At 43.3% G+C, this 14844-nt stretch overlaps 1 protein-coding gene across 10 annotated transcripts in view; it reads left to right on the top strand.

Annotated features, from left to right (window-relative positions):
- WDR60 (WD repeat domain 60) overlaps positions 1-14844 on the top strand; it is a 97573-nt gene that overhangs the window by 19959 nt on the left and 62770 nt on the right. For 7 of the 10 annotated variants that reach the window (XM_033195092.1, XM_033195096.1, XM_033195094.1 and 4 more), the window contains 2 exons: positions 11173-11228; positions 13628-13682. In XM_033195092.1, coding sequence (XP_033050983.1) covers positions 11173-11228; positions 13628-13682 — 111 coding nt within the window. Of the gene's footprint in view, positions 1-11172; positions 11229-11300; positions 11334-13627; positions 13683-14844 lie in introns of those variants that run through there. The other 3 variants (XM_033195100.1, XM_033195101.1, XM_033195098.1) reach the window with 3 other exon arrangements.

Here is a 14844-nt window from a genome sequence, read left to right as displayed (position 1 = left end):
CCTGTTTCTTGGTGATGCTTCCTTTAAGATGGAAGCGAAATCTTTGCAAGGGTCAGATGGTACCTGAGGCTAGGGGAGAGTCACACCTTGAGGAAACGCATGTAGAGCTGGCGACCACTGCAGTGTTTGCTGTAAAATGCAAAAGCCAGTGGGTTAGAACTGGGAGCCCTTAGGACGAGAAGCAGTCGTGTTACGAGCAGAAGCCGTCTGGCTCCCGGCCATCTCAGCCACTCTTGCGCTGTCCTGCCTGGGGTCTGAGTCCTTTAACCTCCCTTGCCTTTGCCCCGAGGGCCTTTCCTCACTGAGACCCCACTGTCTCCCGCAGCCCACACTCTCCGTGTGTATCAGGGCGTTGGCCACGTTTCTTAGCAGGTTTGAGGCGGTGCCGGTTCTGCTACCCGCGTCTGCAGTGTGGAAAGCCCGTGGACTCCCTCAGTCAGCCACACTGAAGGTTAGATGAGAAGCAGCTCCTTGAGGACAGATATAAATTTTTTTGTTTTTTATTTATTTATATTTATTTATTTATTTTGAGACGGAGTCTCGCTCTGTCGCCCAGGCTGGAGTGCAGTGGTGCGATCTTGGCTCATTGCAAGTTCCGCCTCCTGGGTTCACGCCATTCTCCTGCCTCAGCCTCCTGAGTAGCTGGGACTGCAGGCGCCCGCCACTGTGTCTGGCTAATTTTTTGTATTTTTAGTAGAAATGGGGTTTCACTGTGTTAGCCAGGATGGTCTCGATCTCCTGACCTCGTGATCCGCCCACCTCGGCCTCCCAAAGTGCTGGGATTACAGGTGTGAGCCACCGCGCCCGATCATTTTTTTTGTTTTTAAATCTCTTTCCTTAGATCAAAACTTCATCATTTTCTCTCAACGTTGTATTATGAACATTTTCAAACATACAGCAAAGTCGACATAATTTTCCAGTGAACACTCACATACCCACAACTCAGACTCCACCACTCACCTTTTATTGAACTTGGCTCTTCTCCATTACCTAGATCACATTTAACTACTGGAAGTGACTTAGGTTACATGTGCTTAGTTCCACCCAGAAATGCCTTTCTGGACATAGATTTGGCTTCTATTAAAGGTGGATGAGAAAAATGGTCTATAAAGAACATTATCCTGTACCTTTGTAAAACCACCGCCTTCAAATTAGTCCCAGAAGAAAGATTATTCAGATGACTGACATTTTCTTTTTAAGACAAGTTGTTCCTATCTGAGTGGCTTGTGTGCTGGGCACGGTTCTAGGTGCTGAGGATACAGCTGTGAACAAAACAAAAATTACTGTTCTTATCGTGCTTATGTTGGAGAAGCCATAGGATAAAGAATTACCAAAAAAAAAAAAAATCAAATCTCAGACAGGTGTGGTGGCTTACACCTGGAGTCCTACTACTCAGCAGGTGGGAGGATCTCTTGAGCCCAGGAGTTCAAGACCAGTCTGAAAAATAGAGTGAGACTCCATCTCTACCAAAATAAAAATAAAAAATTAGCCAGGCACGGTGGCACATGCCTGTAGTCCCAGCTACTACGGAGGCTGAGGTGAGACGATCACTTGAGCCGAGGAGGTCAAGGCTGCAGTGAGCTGTGATCTCACCACTGCAGTCCAACCTGAGCTGTGCTCTCACCACTGCAGTCCAACCCGGGTGGTCAAGGCTGCAGTGAGCTGTGATCTCACCACTGCAGTCCAACCTGAGCTGTGCTCTCACCACTGCAGTCCAATCTGAGCTGTGCTCTCACCACTGCAGTCCAACCCGGGTGGTCAAGGCTGCAGTGAGCTGTGATCTCACCACTGCAGTCCAACCTGAGCTGTGCTCTCACCACTGCAGTCCAACCCGGGTGGTCAAGGCTGCAGTGAGCTGTGATCTCACCACTGCAGTCCAACCTGAGCTGTGCTCTCACCACTGCAGTCCAACCTGAGCTGTGATCTTACCACTGCAGTCCAACCTGAGCTGTGCTCTCACCACTGCAGTCCAACCTGAGCTGTGATCTCACCACTGCAGTCCAACCTGAGCTGTGATCTCACCACTGCAGTCCAACCTGAGCTGTGATCTCACCACTGCAGTCCAACCTGAGCTGTGCTCTCACCACTGCAGTCCAACCTGAGCTGTGATCTCACCACTGCAGTCCAACCTGAGCTGTGCTCTCACCACTGCAGTCCAACCTGGGTGGTCAAGGCTGCAGTGAGCTGTGCTCTCACCACTGCAGTCCAACCTGGGTGGTACAGTAAGACCTTGTCTTAAAAGATAAAAGAGGCCAGGCACGCTGGCTCACACCTATAATCCCAGCACTTTGGGAGACCAAGACAGGTAGATCACTTGAGGTCAGGAGTTCGAGACCAGCCTGGCCAACATAGCAAAACCCCATCTCTAGTAAAAAAAAAAAAAAAAAAAATTATCCAGGTGTTGTGGTGTGTGCCTGTAATCTCAGCTACTCAGGAGGCTGAGGCAGGAGAATTGCTTCAACCTGGGAGGAAGAGGTTACAGTTCGCTGAGATCATGCCACTGCACCCCAGTCCGAGAGGCAGAGTGCGTCTTCGTCTCAAAAAAAAAAAAAAGAAAAAGGAAAAGAAATGAACAGATACACGATATAACTTCAGGAACGGTGATTGAGCATTGTATAATTAAAATTTTCCTTTGCATTGACTTTTAGAAATTCAAAACTTTTGAGTGCTTTTGATACTCAAGATGAGTATCAACTCAGATGTTCTTCAGCTGAGTACTCTGTGAACCTGCTGCTCGATGTAATTATCCTGTGGTTACCATAAAGTGCAAGGGGTGCTGTTAGTGATTATGCCAGGACAACAAATAGAAACTGGGACTGTTTCAACAACAAATAGAAACAGGGATAGATGTTCTCTGTGATTGTCTCTCACTTTCTCTATATGATATTTTTTTCTGTTTTTTTTTTTTTTTTTTTTGAGACTGAGTCTCACTGTATTGCCCAGGCCGGAGTGCAGTGGTATGATCTTGGCTCACTGCAGCCTCCACCTCCCAGGTTCAAGTGATTCTCCTGCCTTAGCCTCCTGAGTAGCTGGGATTACAGGCGTGCACCTAATTTTTTTTTTTTTTTTGTATTTTTAGTAGAGTTTCACCATGTTGGCTAGGCTGGCCTCAAACTCCTGACCTCAGGTGATCCGCCTTTCTTGGCCTGCCAAAGTGCTGGGATTACAGGTGTGAGCCACGGTGCCCAGCCTCTATATGATTTTTGATCCGTGATTTTAATTAGAATTATGTAACTTTTATTGTAAGCTTTCTCCAGTTATCAGAGATACAAAGGGTATGAGTAAGTACAATAAATATACAAAATGTTCTTCTAAGCTTCCTGACAACAATGACTTCTTTATTAGAAGAATCCAGTGGCCTCATTATCCTATCTGCCACACTTTTATCCTTTTATTTATTTTTTCTTTTTTTTCTTTTTTATTATACTTTAAGTTCTAGGGTACATGTGCACAACGTGCAGATTTGTTACATATGTATACATGTGCCATGTTGGTGTGCTGCACCCATTAACTTGTCATTTACATTAGGTATATCTCCTAATGCTATCCCTCCCCCAGACCCCCACCCCACAACAGGCCCCAGTGTGTGATGTTCCCCTTCCTGTGTCCAAGTGATCTCATTGTTCAGTTCCCACCTATGAGTGAGAACATGTGGTGTTTGGTTTTCTGTTCTTGTGACAGTTTGCTGAGAATGATGGTTTCTAGCTGCATCCATGTCCCTACAAAGGACATGAACGCATCCTTTTTTATGGCTGCATAGTATTCCATGGTGTATATGTGCCACATTTTCTTAATCCAGTCTGTCATTGATGGACATTTGGTTTCGTTCCAAGTCTTTGCTATTGTGAATAGTGCCACAGTAAACATACATGTGCATGTGTCTTTATAGCAGCATGATTTAGAATCCTTTGGGTATATACCCAGTAATGGGATGGATGGGTCAAATGGTATTTCTAGTTCTAGATCCTTGAGGAATCGCCACACTGTCTTCCACAGTGGTTGAACTAGTTTACAGTCCCACCAACAGTGTAAAAGTGTTTCTATTTCTCCACATCCTCTCCAGCACTTATTGTTTCCTGACTTTTTAATGATCACCATTCTAACTGGTGTGAGATGGTATCTCATTGTGGTTTTGATTTGCATTTCTCTGATGGCTCGTGATGATGAGCATTTTTTCATGTGTCTGTTGGCTGCATAAATGTCTTCTTTTGAGAAGTGTCTGTTCATATCCTTTGCCCACTTTTTGATGGGGTTGTTTGTTTTTTTCTTGTAAATTTGTTTGAGTTCTTTGTAGATTCTGGATATTAGCCCTTTGTCAGATGAGTAGATTGTAAAAATTTTCTCCCATTCTGTAGGTTGCCTGTTCACTCTGATGGTAGTTTCTTTTTCTGTGCAGAAGCTCTTTAGTTTAATTAGATCCCATTTGTCAATTTTGGCTTTTGTTGCCATTGCTTTTGGTGTTTTAGACATGAAGTCCTTGCCCATGCCTGTGTCCTGAATGGTATTGCCTAGGTTTTCTTCCAAGGTTTTTATGGTTTTAGGTCTAACATTTAAGTCTCTAATCCCTCTTGAATTAATTTTTGTATAAGGTGTAAGGAAGGGATCCAGTTTCAGCTGTCTACTTACGGCTAGCCAGTTTTCCCAGCACCATTTATTAAATAGGGAATCCTTTCCCCATTTCTTGTTTTTGTCACGTTTGTCAAAGATCAGATGGTTATGGATGTGTGGTATTATTTCTGAGGGCTCTGTTCTATTCCATTGGTCTATGTCTCTGTTTTGGTACCAGTACCATGCTGTTTTGATTACTGTAGCCTTGTAGTGTAGTTTGAAGTCAGGTAGCATGATGCCTCCAGCTTTGCTCTTTTGGCTTAGGACTGTCTTGGCAATGCGGGCTCTTTTTTGGTTCCATATGAACTTTAAAGTAGTTTTTTTCCAATTCTGTGAAGAAAGTCATTGGAAGCTTAATGGGGATGGCATTGAATCTATAAATTACCTTGGTTAGTATGGCCATTTTCATGATATTGATTCTTCCTATCCATGAGCATGGAATGTTCTTCCATTTGTTTGTGTCCTCTTTTATTTCATTGAGCAGTGGTTTGTAGTTCTCCTTGAAGAGGCCCTTCACATCCCTTGTAAGTTGGATTCCTAGGTATTTTATTCTCTTTGAAGCAATTGTGAATGGGATTTCACTCATGATTTGGCTCTCTGTTTGTCTAATTGGTGTATAAGAATGCTAGTGACTTTTGCGCATTGATTGTGTATCCTGAGACTTTGCTGAAGTTGCTTATCAGCTTAAGGAGATTTTGGGCTGAGACGATGGGGTTTTCTAAATATATAATCATGTCATCTGCAAACAGGGACAATTTGACTACCTCTTTTCCTAATTGAATACACTTTATTTTTTTCTCTTGCCTGATTGCCCTGGCCAGAACTTCCAACACTATGTTGAATAGGAGTGGTGAGAGAGGGCATCCCTGTCTTGTGCCAATTTTCAAGGGGAATGCTTCCAGTTTTTGCCCATTCAGTATGATATTGGCTGTGGGTTTGTCATAAATAGCTCTTATTATTTTGAGATATGTTCCATCATTACCGAATTTGAGAGTTTTCTAGCATGAAGGGCTGTTGAATTTTGTCAAAGGCCTTTTCTGCATCTATTGAGATAATCATGTGATTTTTGTCTTTGGTTCTGTTTATATGCTGGATTACGTTTATTGATTTGCATATGTTGAACCAGCCTTTCATCCCAGGGATGAAGTCCACTTGATCATGGTGGATAAACTTTTTGATGTGCTGCTGGATTCGGTTTGCCAGTATTTTATTGAGGATTTTTGCATCCATGTTCATCAGCGATATTGGTCTAAAATTTTCTTTTTTTGTTGTGTCTCTGCCAGGCTTTGGTATCAGGATGATGTTGGCCTCATAAAATGAGTTAGGGAGGATTCTCTCTTTTCCTGTTGGTTGGAATAATTTCAGAAGGAATGATACCAGCTCTTCCTTGTATCTCTGGTAGAATTCAGCTATGAATCCATCTGGTCCTGGACTTTTTTTGGTTGGTAGGCTATTAATTATTGCCTCAATTTCAGAGCCTGTTATTGGTCTATTCAGGTCTTCCTGGTTTAGTCTTGGGAGAGTGTAAGTGTCCAGGAATTTATCCATTTCTTCTAGGTTTTCTAGTTTATTTGCGTAGAGGTGTTTATAGTATTCTCTGATGGTAGTTTGTATTTCTGTGGGGTGGGTGGTGATATCCCCTTTATCATTTTTTATTGCATCTATTTGATTCTTCTCTCTTTTCTTCTTTATTAGTCTTGCTAGTGGTCTATCCATTTTGTTGATCTTTTCAAAAAACCAGCTCCTGGATTCACTGATATTTTGAAGCATTTTTTTTTGTCTCTATCTCCTTTAGTTCTGCTCTGATCTTAGTTATTTCTTGCCTTCTGCCAGCTTTTGAATGTGTTTGCTCTTGCTTCTCTAGTTCTTTTATTTTATTTTATTTTATTTTATTTTTTTTGAGATGGAGTCTCGCTCTGTCGCCCAGGCTGGAGTGCAGTGGCCGGATCTCAGCTCACTGCAAGCTCCGCCTCCCGGGTTCACGCCATTCTCCTGCCTCAGCCTCCCGAGTAGCTGGGACTACAGGCGCCCGCCACCTCGCCCGGCTAGTTTTTTTGTATTTTTTAGTAGAGACGGGGTTTCACTGTGTTAGTCAGGATGGTCTCGATCTCCTGACCTCGTGATCCGCCCATCTCGGCCTCCCAAAGTGCTGGGATTACAGGCTTGAGCCACCGCGCCCGGCCTCTAGTTCTTTTAATTGTGATGTTAGGGTGTCAATTTTAGATCTTTCCTGCTTTCTCTTGTGGGCATTTAGTGCTATAAATTTTCCTCTACACCCTGCTTTAAATGTGTCCCAGAGATTCTGGTATGTTGTATCTTTGTTCTCATTGGTTTCAAAGAACATCTTTATTTCTGCCTTCATTTCGTTGTGTACCCAGTAGTCATTCAGGAGCAGGTTGTTCAGTTTCCATGTAGTTGAGTGGTATTGATTGAGTTTCTTAGTCCTGAGTTCTAGTTTGATTGCACTGTGGTCTGAGAGACAGTTTGTTATAGTTTCTGTTCTTTTACATTTGCTGAGGAGTGCTTTACTTCCAACTGTGTGGTCAATTTTGGAATAAGTGCGATGTGGTGCTGAGAAGAATGTAGATTCTGTTGATTTGGGGTGGAGAGTTCTGTAGATGTCTATTAGGTTTGCTTGGTGCAGAGATGAGTTCAATTCCTGGATATCCTTGTTAACTTTCTGTCTCGTTGATCTGTCTAACATTGACAGTGGAGTGTTAAAGTCTCCCATTATTATTGTGTGGGAGTCTAAGTCTCTTTGTAAGTCTCTAAGGACTTGCTTTATGAATCTGGGTGCTCCTGTATTGGGTGCATATATATTTAGGATAGTAAGCTCTTCTTGAATTGATCCCTTTACCATTATGTAATGGCCTTCTTTGTCTCTTTTGATCTTTGTTGGTTTAAAGTCTGTTTTATCAGAGACTAGGATTGCAAACCCTGCCTTTTTTTGTTTTCCATTTGCTTGGTACATCTTCCTCCATCCCTTTATTTTGAGCCTATGTGTGTCTCTGCATGTGAGATGGGTCTCCTGAATACAGCACACTGATGAGTCTTGACTATTTATCCAATTTGCCAGTCTGTGTCTTTTAATTGGAGCATATAGCCCATTTATATTTAAGGTTAATATTGTTATGTGTGAACTTGATCCTGTCATTATGATGTTAGCTCGTTATTTTGCTCATTAGTTGATGCAGTTTCTTCCGAGCATCGATGGTCTTTACATTTTGGCATGTTTTTGCAGTGACTGGTACTGGTTGTTCCTTTCCATGTTTAGGGCTTCCTTCAGGAGCTCTTGTAGGGCAGGCCTGGTGGTGACAGAATCTCTCAGCATTTGCTTGTCTGTAAAGGATTTTATTTCTTCTTCACTTAGGAAACTTAGTTTGGCTGGATATGAAATTCTGGGTTGAAAATTCTTTTCTTTAAGAATGTTGAATATTGGCCCCCACTCTCTTCTGGCCTGGAGAGGTTCTGCCGAGAGATCCGCTGTTAGTCTGATGGGCTTCCCTTTGTGGGTAACCCGACCTTTCTCTCTGGATGCCCTTAACATTTTTTCCTTCATTTCAACTTTGGTGAATCTGACAATTACGTGTCTTGGAGTTGCACTTCTCAAGGAGTATCTTTGTGGCGTTCTCTGTATTTCCTGAATTTGAATGTTGGCTTGCCTTGCTAGGTTGGGGAAGTTCTCCTGGATAATATCCTGCAGAGTGTTTTCCAACTTGGTTCCATTCTCCCCGTCACTTTCAGGTTCACCAGTCAGACGTAGATTTGGTCTTTTCACATAGTCCCATATTTCTTAGAGGCTTTGTTCATTTCTTTTTACTCTTTTTTCTCTAAACTTCTCGCTTCATTCATTCATTTGATCTTCAGTCACTGATACCCTTTCTTCCAGTTGATCGAGTCGGTTATGGAAGCTTGTGCATTATCACGTAGTTCTTGTGTCATGGTTTTCATCTCTATCAGGTCGTTTAAGGACTTGCCTGCATTGGTTATTCTAGTTAGCCATTCGTCAAATCTTTTTTCAGGGTTTTTAGTTTCTTTTCCATGGGTTTGAACTTCCTCCTTTAGCTCGGAGAAGTTTCATCGTCTGAAGTCTTCTCCAACTCATCAAAGTCATTCTCTTTCCAGCTTTGTTCCGTTGCTGTCGAGGAGATGCATTCCTTTGGAGGGGGAGAGGCACTGTGATTTTTAGAATTTCCAACTTTTCTGTACTGCTTTTTCCCCGTCTTTGTGGTTTTTATCTACATTTGGTCATTGATGATAGTGACATACAGATAGGGTTTTGGTGTGGATGTCCATTCTGTTTGTTAGTTTTCCATCTAACAGTCAGGACCCTCAGCTGCAGGTCTGTTGGAGTTTACTGGAGGTCCACTCCAGACCCTGTTTGCCTGGGTATCAGCAGCGGAGGCTGCAGAGGAGTGAATATTGCTTTGCTGTCTGATCGTTCCTCTGGAAGCTTCGTCTGAGAGATGTATCCGGCTGTGTGAGGTGTGAGGTGTCAGTCTGCCCCTAGTGGGGGATGTCTCCCAGTTAGGCTAGTCGGGTCAGGGACCCACTTGAGCAGACAGTCTGTCCATTCTCAGATCTCAAACTCCGTGCTGGGAAGACCACTACTCTTGAAAGCTGTCAGATGGGGACATTTACATCTGCAGAGGTTTCTGCTGCCTTTTGTTTGGCTATGCCCTGTCTCCAGAGGTGGAGTCTACAGGCCGGCCTCCTTGAGCTGTGGTGTTCCAGCTTCCTGGCAGCCTTGTTTACCTACTTAAGCCTCAGCAATGGCAGGTGCCCCTCTCCCAGCCTCGCTGCCACCTTGCAGTTAGATCTCAGACTGCTGTGCTAGCAATGAAGGAGGCTCCGTGGGCATGGGACCCTCTGAGCCAGGCACAGGATATAATCTTCTGGTGTACCCTTTGCTGAGACCCTTGGTAAAGCGCAGTATTAGGGTGGAAGTGACCCAATTTTCCAATTTTCTTGTGTGTCTCGGTTTCCCTTGACTAGGAAAGGGAATTCCCTTCCCCATTGTGCTTCCCAAGTAAGGCGATGCCTTGCCCTGCTTCGGCTCTCACTGGTTGGGCTGCACCCACTGTCCAACACGCCCCAGTGAGATGAACCCGGTACCTCAGTTGGAAATGCGGAAATCACCCGTCTTCCATGTTGCTCTCACTGGGAGCTGGAGGCTGGAGCTGTTCCTATTCGGCCATCTTGGCGCGGATCCCCTCACCTTTACCCTTTTAAAAAACAATTTTTTTTTTTTTTTTTTTGAGACAGATTCTTGCTCTGTTTTCCAGGCTGGAGTGCAGTGGTGTGATCTCCGCTCACTGCAAGCTCCACCTCCTGGGTTCACGTCAGTCTCCTGCCTCAGCCTCCTGAGTAGCTGGGACTACAGGTGCCCGCCACCACTTTTGTATTTTTAGTAGAGACGGGGTTTCACTGTGTTAGCCAGGATGGTCTCCATCTCCTGACCTCGTGATCTGCCCACCTTGGCCTCCCAAAGTTCTGGGATTACAGGCGTGAGCCACCATGCCCGGCAAAAGCAATTTTTTTAGAGATGGGTTCTAGCTGTGTTGCCTGGGCTGATCTTGAACTCCTGGCTTCAAGCTACCACAGCCTGCCAAACGGGTGTGATTAGGATGTGAACCACCATGCCTGCCATACTTTCATCCTTTTCAAGATTGGATCATCTCCTTTCTGCTCCTGGAAGTAGTGGATTCAAATGATCACTCGTAAATACCTTTTCCAGCCCAGGACTCTCCTGTCCAGAGTGTTAGTACAGAGAGACTATGTGATGAGGCCACAGGAGTTAGACGACAACGTGTTGAGCTTTGTCTCAGCTCTGCCATTTGCAGGCCATCTGGGTGAGCAGCATTGCCTGCCTCCCTGTGTGGTAGGTGCTGAGGTCATCACAGGACGCGTCTCCTGGCCCCACGTGCAGTCTGACTGGCTGCTGTCACCACAGCCAGGGCCCCCAGTGCTGTGCGCTGCTTGCCCACCACCCAGGTCTGACTCTTATCATTAACTTGATGACTTTTTTTTTCTTCCCTTTTTATATCTAGTCAGTAAATCATAATTGTTCTGATTAATTTTGTAAAGTTTTTTTTTTTTGAGATGATGTCTCGCTCTGTTGCCCAGGCTGGAGTGCAGTGGCGTGATCTCGGCTCACTGCAGCCTCCGCCTCCTGAGTACCTGGGACTACAGGTGTGCACCACCACGCCCAGCTGATTTTTGTATTTTTAGTAGAAACGGGATTTTTCCGTGTTGGTCAGGCTGGTCTCTAACTCCCAACCTCAGGTGATCCACGTGCCTTGGCCTCCCAAAGTGCTGGGATCACAGGCGTGAGCCGCTTCACCTGGCATAATCACCTTTTATAGATATTTCATCCATTTTCTTTACATTTAATTATCTAATGTACTAAAAATAGCTGGCAAAATAGTTATTTTAAAAGAACTTGTGGTGTAGATGCTATTGTTAAATTTTCAATCTGTTCTTGTTTTATGGGGTTTACTAATTATGCTTACTTCATTCCCATATGCTCATGAATGGTTATGGGATTATTCTTTTGTTTGATAGAACGGTGAACACAGAAATCGAGGTGCAAGCTCAAAAAGAGATGGGACCAGCAGCCAGTAAGGATTGCGTGCCCTGTGGTCGACCTTGACGTGTGCCGCTCTCGTGGAATGCTTCAGGGAACTTTCTTACTGGCTCCAGTGATGGCCAGTCCGTGGGAATCAGTTATAGATACACTTCATTTTCTCTAGATTTTACCCCTTAGCCCCTCCAAATGGGTTGATATGTTTTAGGAATACTAGAGGAGCTTGGAAACTTAATATGAAATTATTAGCTTCTTATTTTGCCTTTTAAATTAATTATATTTATTTTTATTTTTTCCGTTTTAATATTATTGTTTCTATTTGTTGCCTCAGGATCTGTTTTTGTCCTTTTTAACATTTGCTCATGCAAAATTAGAAAATTGGTACTGACTCTGGTGAGAACAATTCACTTGGGAGCCTCTTCATATGCAGGAGGGCGTGCTCCCTGCCTGAAGCTAACGATCCACAGCTGGGCGGTTTCGCCCCTTTCCAGACCTGAGCAAACTGTTCTGGTTCACAGCCACTAAAAGCAGGACATGCCGGCAAGTCCCCTCTGCCCATTGTTTGTCGCTTGTGAACACCCGGGAGGGAACATTCCACCCTGAGGCCTTCCTTGGCAGAGACCCCCAGAGCTGGGGGTGGGGGTCAGTCTTGTTTGGAATTTCCTGTCTACCTTTTAGTTGCAGTGTTGGGTGGCCTTTCGCTAAAGCGATGATGATAATTCCTGTGTCATGTGGGTTTTGCGAAGATTATAGATTAGTTGAAGTTTCTGTATAAACTCTTTTTTTTTTTTTTTGAGACAGAGTCTCACTTTGTCACCACGGCTGGAGTGCAGTGGCACGATCTTGGCTCACTGCAACCTCCGCCTCCCAGGTTCAAGCTGTTCTTCTGCCTCAGCCTCCTGAGTAACTGGAACTACAGGCGCACACCACCACGCCCAGCTAATTTTTGTATTTTTGGTAGAGATGGGGTTTTGCCATGTTGGCTAGGCTGGTATCAAACTCCTGGCCTCAAGTGAGCCACCCGCCTTGGCCTCCCAAAGTCTGGGATTACAGGCGTGAGCCACCGTGCCTGGCCTAATTTAGCTCATATGTAAGCCCTAAACTTTAATTTGTTCTTTCTCACAATCATATTTTGTAATCCTTTTTCAAAGATTAGAAAACCCAGGTTAAATGTCTTACCCAAATTTTTACAAGTTTGGGCAAAGCTAACACTTAAACCTCGGGTGTCAGTTCCTGGATTTTATACTGCATGTCCACTAGAAGGCACAAGAAGACTTTTTTGCTCAATTCAGTACTTTTGTTAAACCACATGGTATATTGGTATGAATGAAAGTTTAAAAATTGAGAATCAGTTTGATATTTTGCACATCTTTATTTTAGGTCCTAACTAACATGAAATGTGATTTAAAGATAAAACATATTTCAAGATACATCTTTCTTTTAGAAATATCTTTTATATTTGTATTATATATTATATATTTTATTTTATATTTAATATAAAATAGTATTTCAGATAGACCAATAAAATTATAGAAAATTTCTAGAACTCTGTGTTTTGAGACGGAGTCTTGCTCTGTTGCCTAGGCTGGAGTGCAGCGGCATGATCTTGGCTAACTGTAACCTCCACCTCCCTGGTTCAAGCAATTCCGCTGCCTCAGCCTCCCAAGTAGCTGGGATTACAGGCACATACCACCATGACTGGCTAATTTTTTTGTATTTTTAGTAGAGATGGAGTTTCACCGTGTTTGCCAGACTGGTCCCGAGCTCTTGACCTCAGGCAGTCTGCCCACCTCGGCCTCACAAAGTGCTGGGATTACAGACGTGAGCCCCGCGCCCGGCCAAGAACTCCTAAAGAATGTAGATTTGCACTCACACACAAGTTTGTTAAAACATGTAATTTCTTCTCTGGAAGATATTTTCCGTCTTGAATTATTGCTAAAAGAGTAAGAATGCTAGGAAGACTTTAACATTTATTGCTCTAATAAAACATGCTTTGCTAACCTGCAACGTGTTTTTTTTTTTTAATTATTTTTTGAGAAAGGGTCTTGCTCTATCGCCCAGGCTGGAGTGCAGTGGCACAGTCATGGCTCGCTGCAGCCTCAAACTCCTGGGCTCAAGCAATCCTCCTGCCTCAGCCTCCCAAGTAGCTGAGACTAAGGCATGTGCCACCATGCCAGGCTAATTTTTTATTTTTGTAGAGATGGGGTCTACTCTGTCACCCAGGCTGGTCCCAAACTCCTGGCCTTAAGCGATCCTCCTGCCCCAGGCTCCCAAATAGCTGGGATTACAGGTGCAAGTCATTGCCCCTGGTTATAGTAGTTCTTAATCATATCAAAGTATTGTTAAGAACTTTCACTGATATGGAAAATGTTTTATTTTTTAAAAGCCCTCATTTAAAAGTAAATTTTAATTTTGATTATGTTTGCTTTCCAGGCATGCTGAGAATTTAGTAAGGAATCACGGGAAAGATAAAGATTCAAGACGGAAGGTAAGGCAGTCTCCACTGAGAATACATCGATTTTATGGTACATTCAGATTAGCCATCATCTTAGTTTGGGCTTCCCCTTGAAAGCAGAGGCTGAGACAGGGCTCATTTGCAGATGGTTTATTTGAGTGGTGATTCCAGAAGGCACACTAGAGACTTACTTTAGGCTAGAAGACACAAATAGGTTGAAAGTAAAAAGCTGGACAAAGAGAATCTGTCAAACAGCAGCTATGAGAGGGCTGGACTGGCTATACTAATATCAGATAAAACAGATTTTGAGACAGAAGGTGTTACTAGAGATAGACATTTCAGAATGACCAAATAATTAGTTCAGCAAGGAGATGTAACAATTGTAAATGAATATTTACCTAACAAGAGGGCCCCAAAACACAAGCAGTAAAACCTGACAGAATTGAAGGGAGAAATAGACAATTCACAATAATAGGAACTTTAGCACCCCACTTTCAGTCACAGATAGGACAATATTTTATGGTAACAAATTAGGTAATTTAGATGAAAGGACAAATTCCTAGAGACTATCAGTTACTAAAACTGCTAGAAGCAATAGCCTGAACTGACCTATAGTAAGTCAAGAAATTGCGTTTGTGTTAAGAATCTCCCCACAAAGTAGCTCAGGCTCTGATGGCTTCTCTGGCAAATTCTACCAAGCACATGTTATTAATAGACACTTGTGACTAACACACACGCGTAATCCCTCTCCTTGCATAATTGTTTCCATGTGTTAAGCTACCCTGTGACACGTATTTATGCACCAGGAGAATTGTACCCTGTGCTGAGCTTGTCACTTAGCACGTCAGCGTTTCTCCACAGTCTTCATTATCTCCACCATCTCCATTAGTATCATAAGAGTAGCCTTCATAACGATTACTTAGTAACTAAAATAGCACACTGTGGAGTTAGGGTTATTGTCAAACCATTTTCCTCTTTTTGTTTTGTTATTACAGATAATGTGGCAAGCATATTTTGAATTTTATGAATTATTTCTGGAGAATAATTTTTTCTTTTTTGGTAGTTATCTGAAACCCATGACCTTGAGATAATCATATTTAACAATTTTGTGCCATATATGTATATATATGTTGAGTTGGAGTCTTGCTCTGTCTCCCAGGCTGGAGTGCAGTGGCGCGATCTCAGCTCACCTCAA

Source organism: Trachypithecus francoisi, unplaced genomic scaffold (genome assembly GCF_009764315.1).
Source record: "Trachypithecus francoisi isolate TF-2019V2 unplaced genomic scaffold, Tfra_2.0 Lachesis_group4, whole genome shotgun sequence".
Classification (NCBI taxonomy): Eukaryota; Metazoa; Chordata; class Mammalia; order Primates; family Cercopithecidae; genus Trachypithecus; species Trachypithecus francoisi.
The sequence above is the reverse complement of the archived record's forward strand: the minus strand, read 5'-3'. Positions and strand labels throughout refer to the sequence as shown.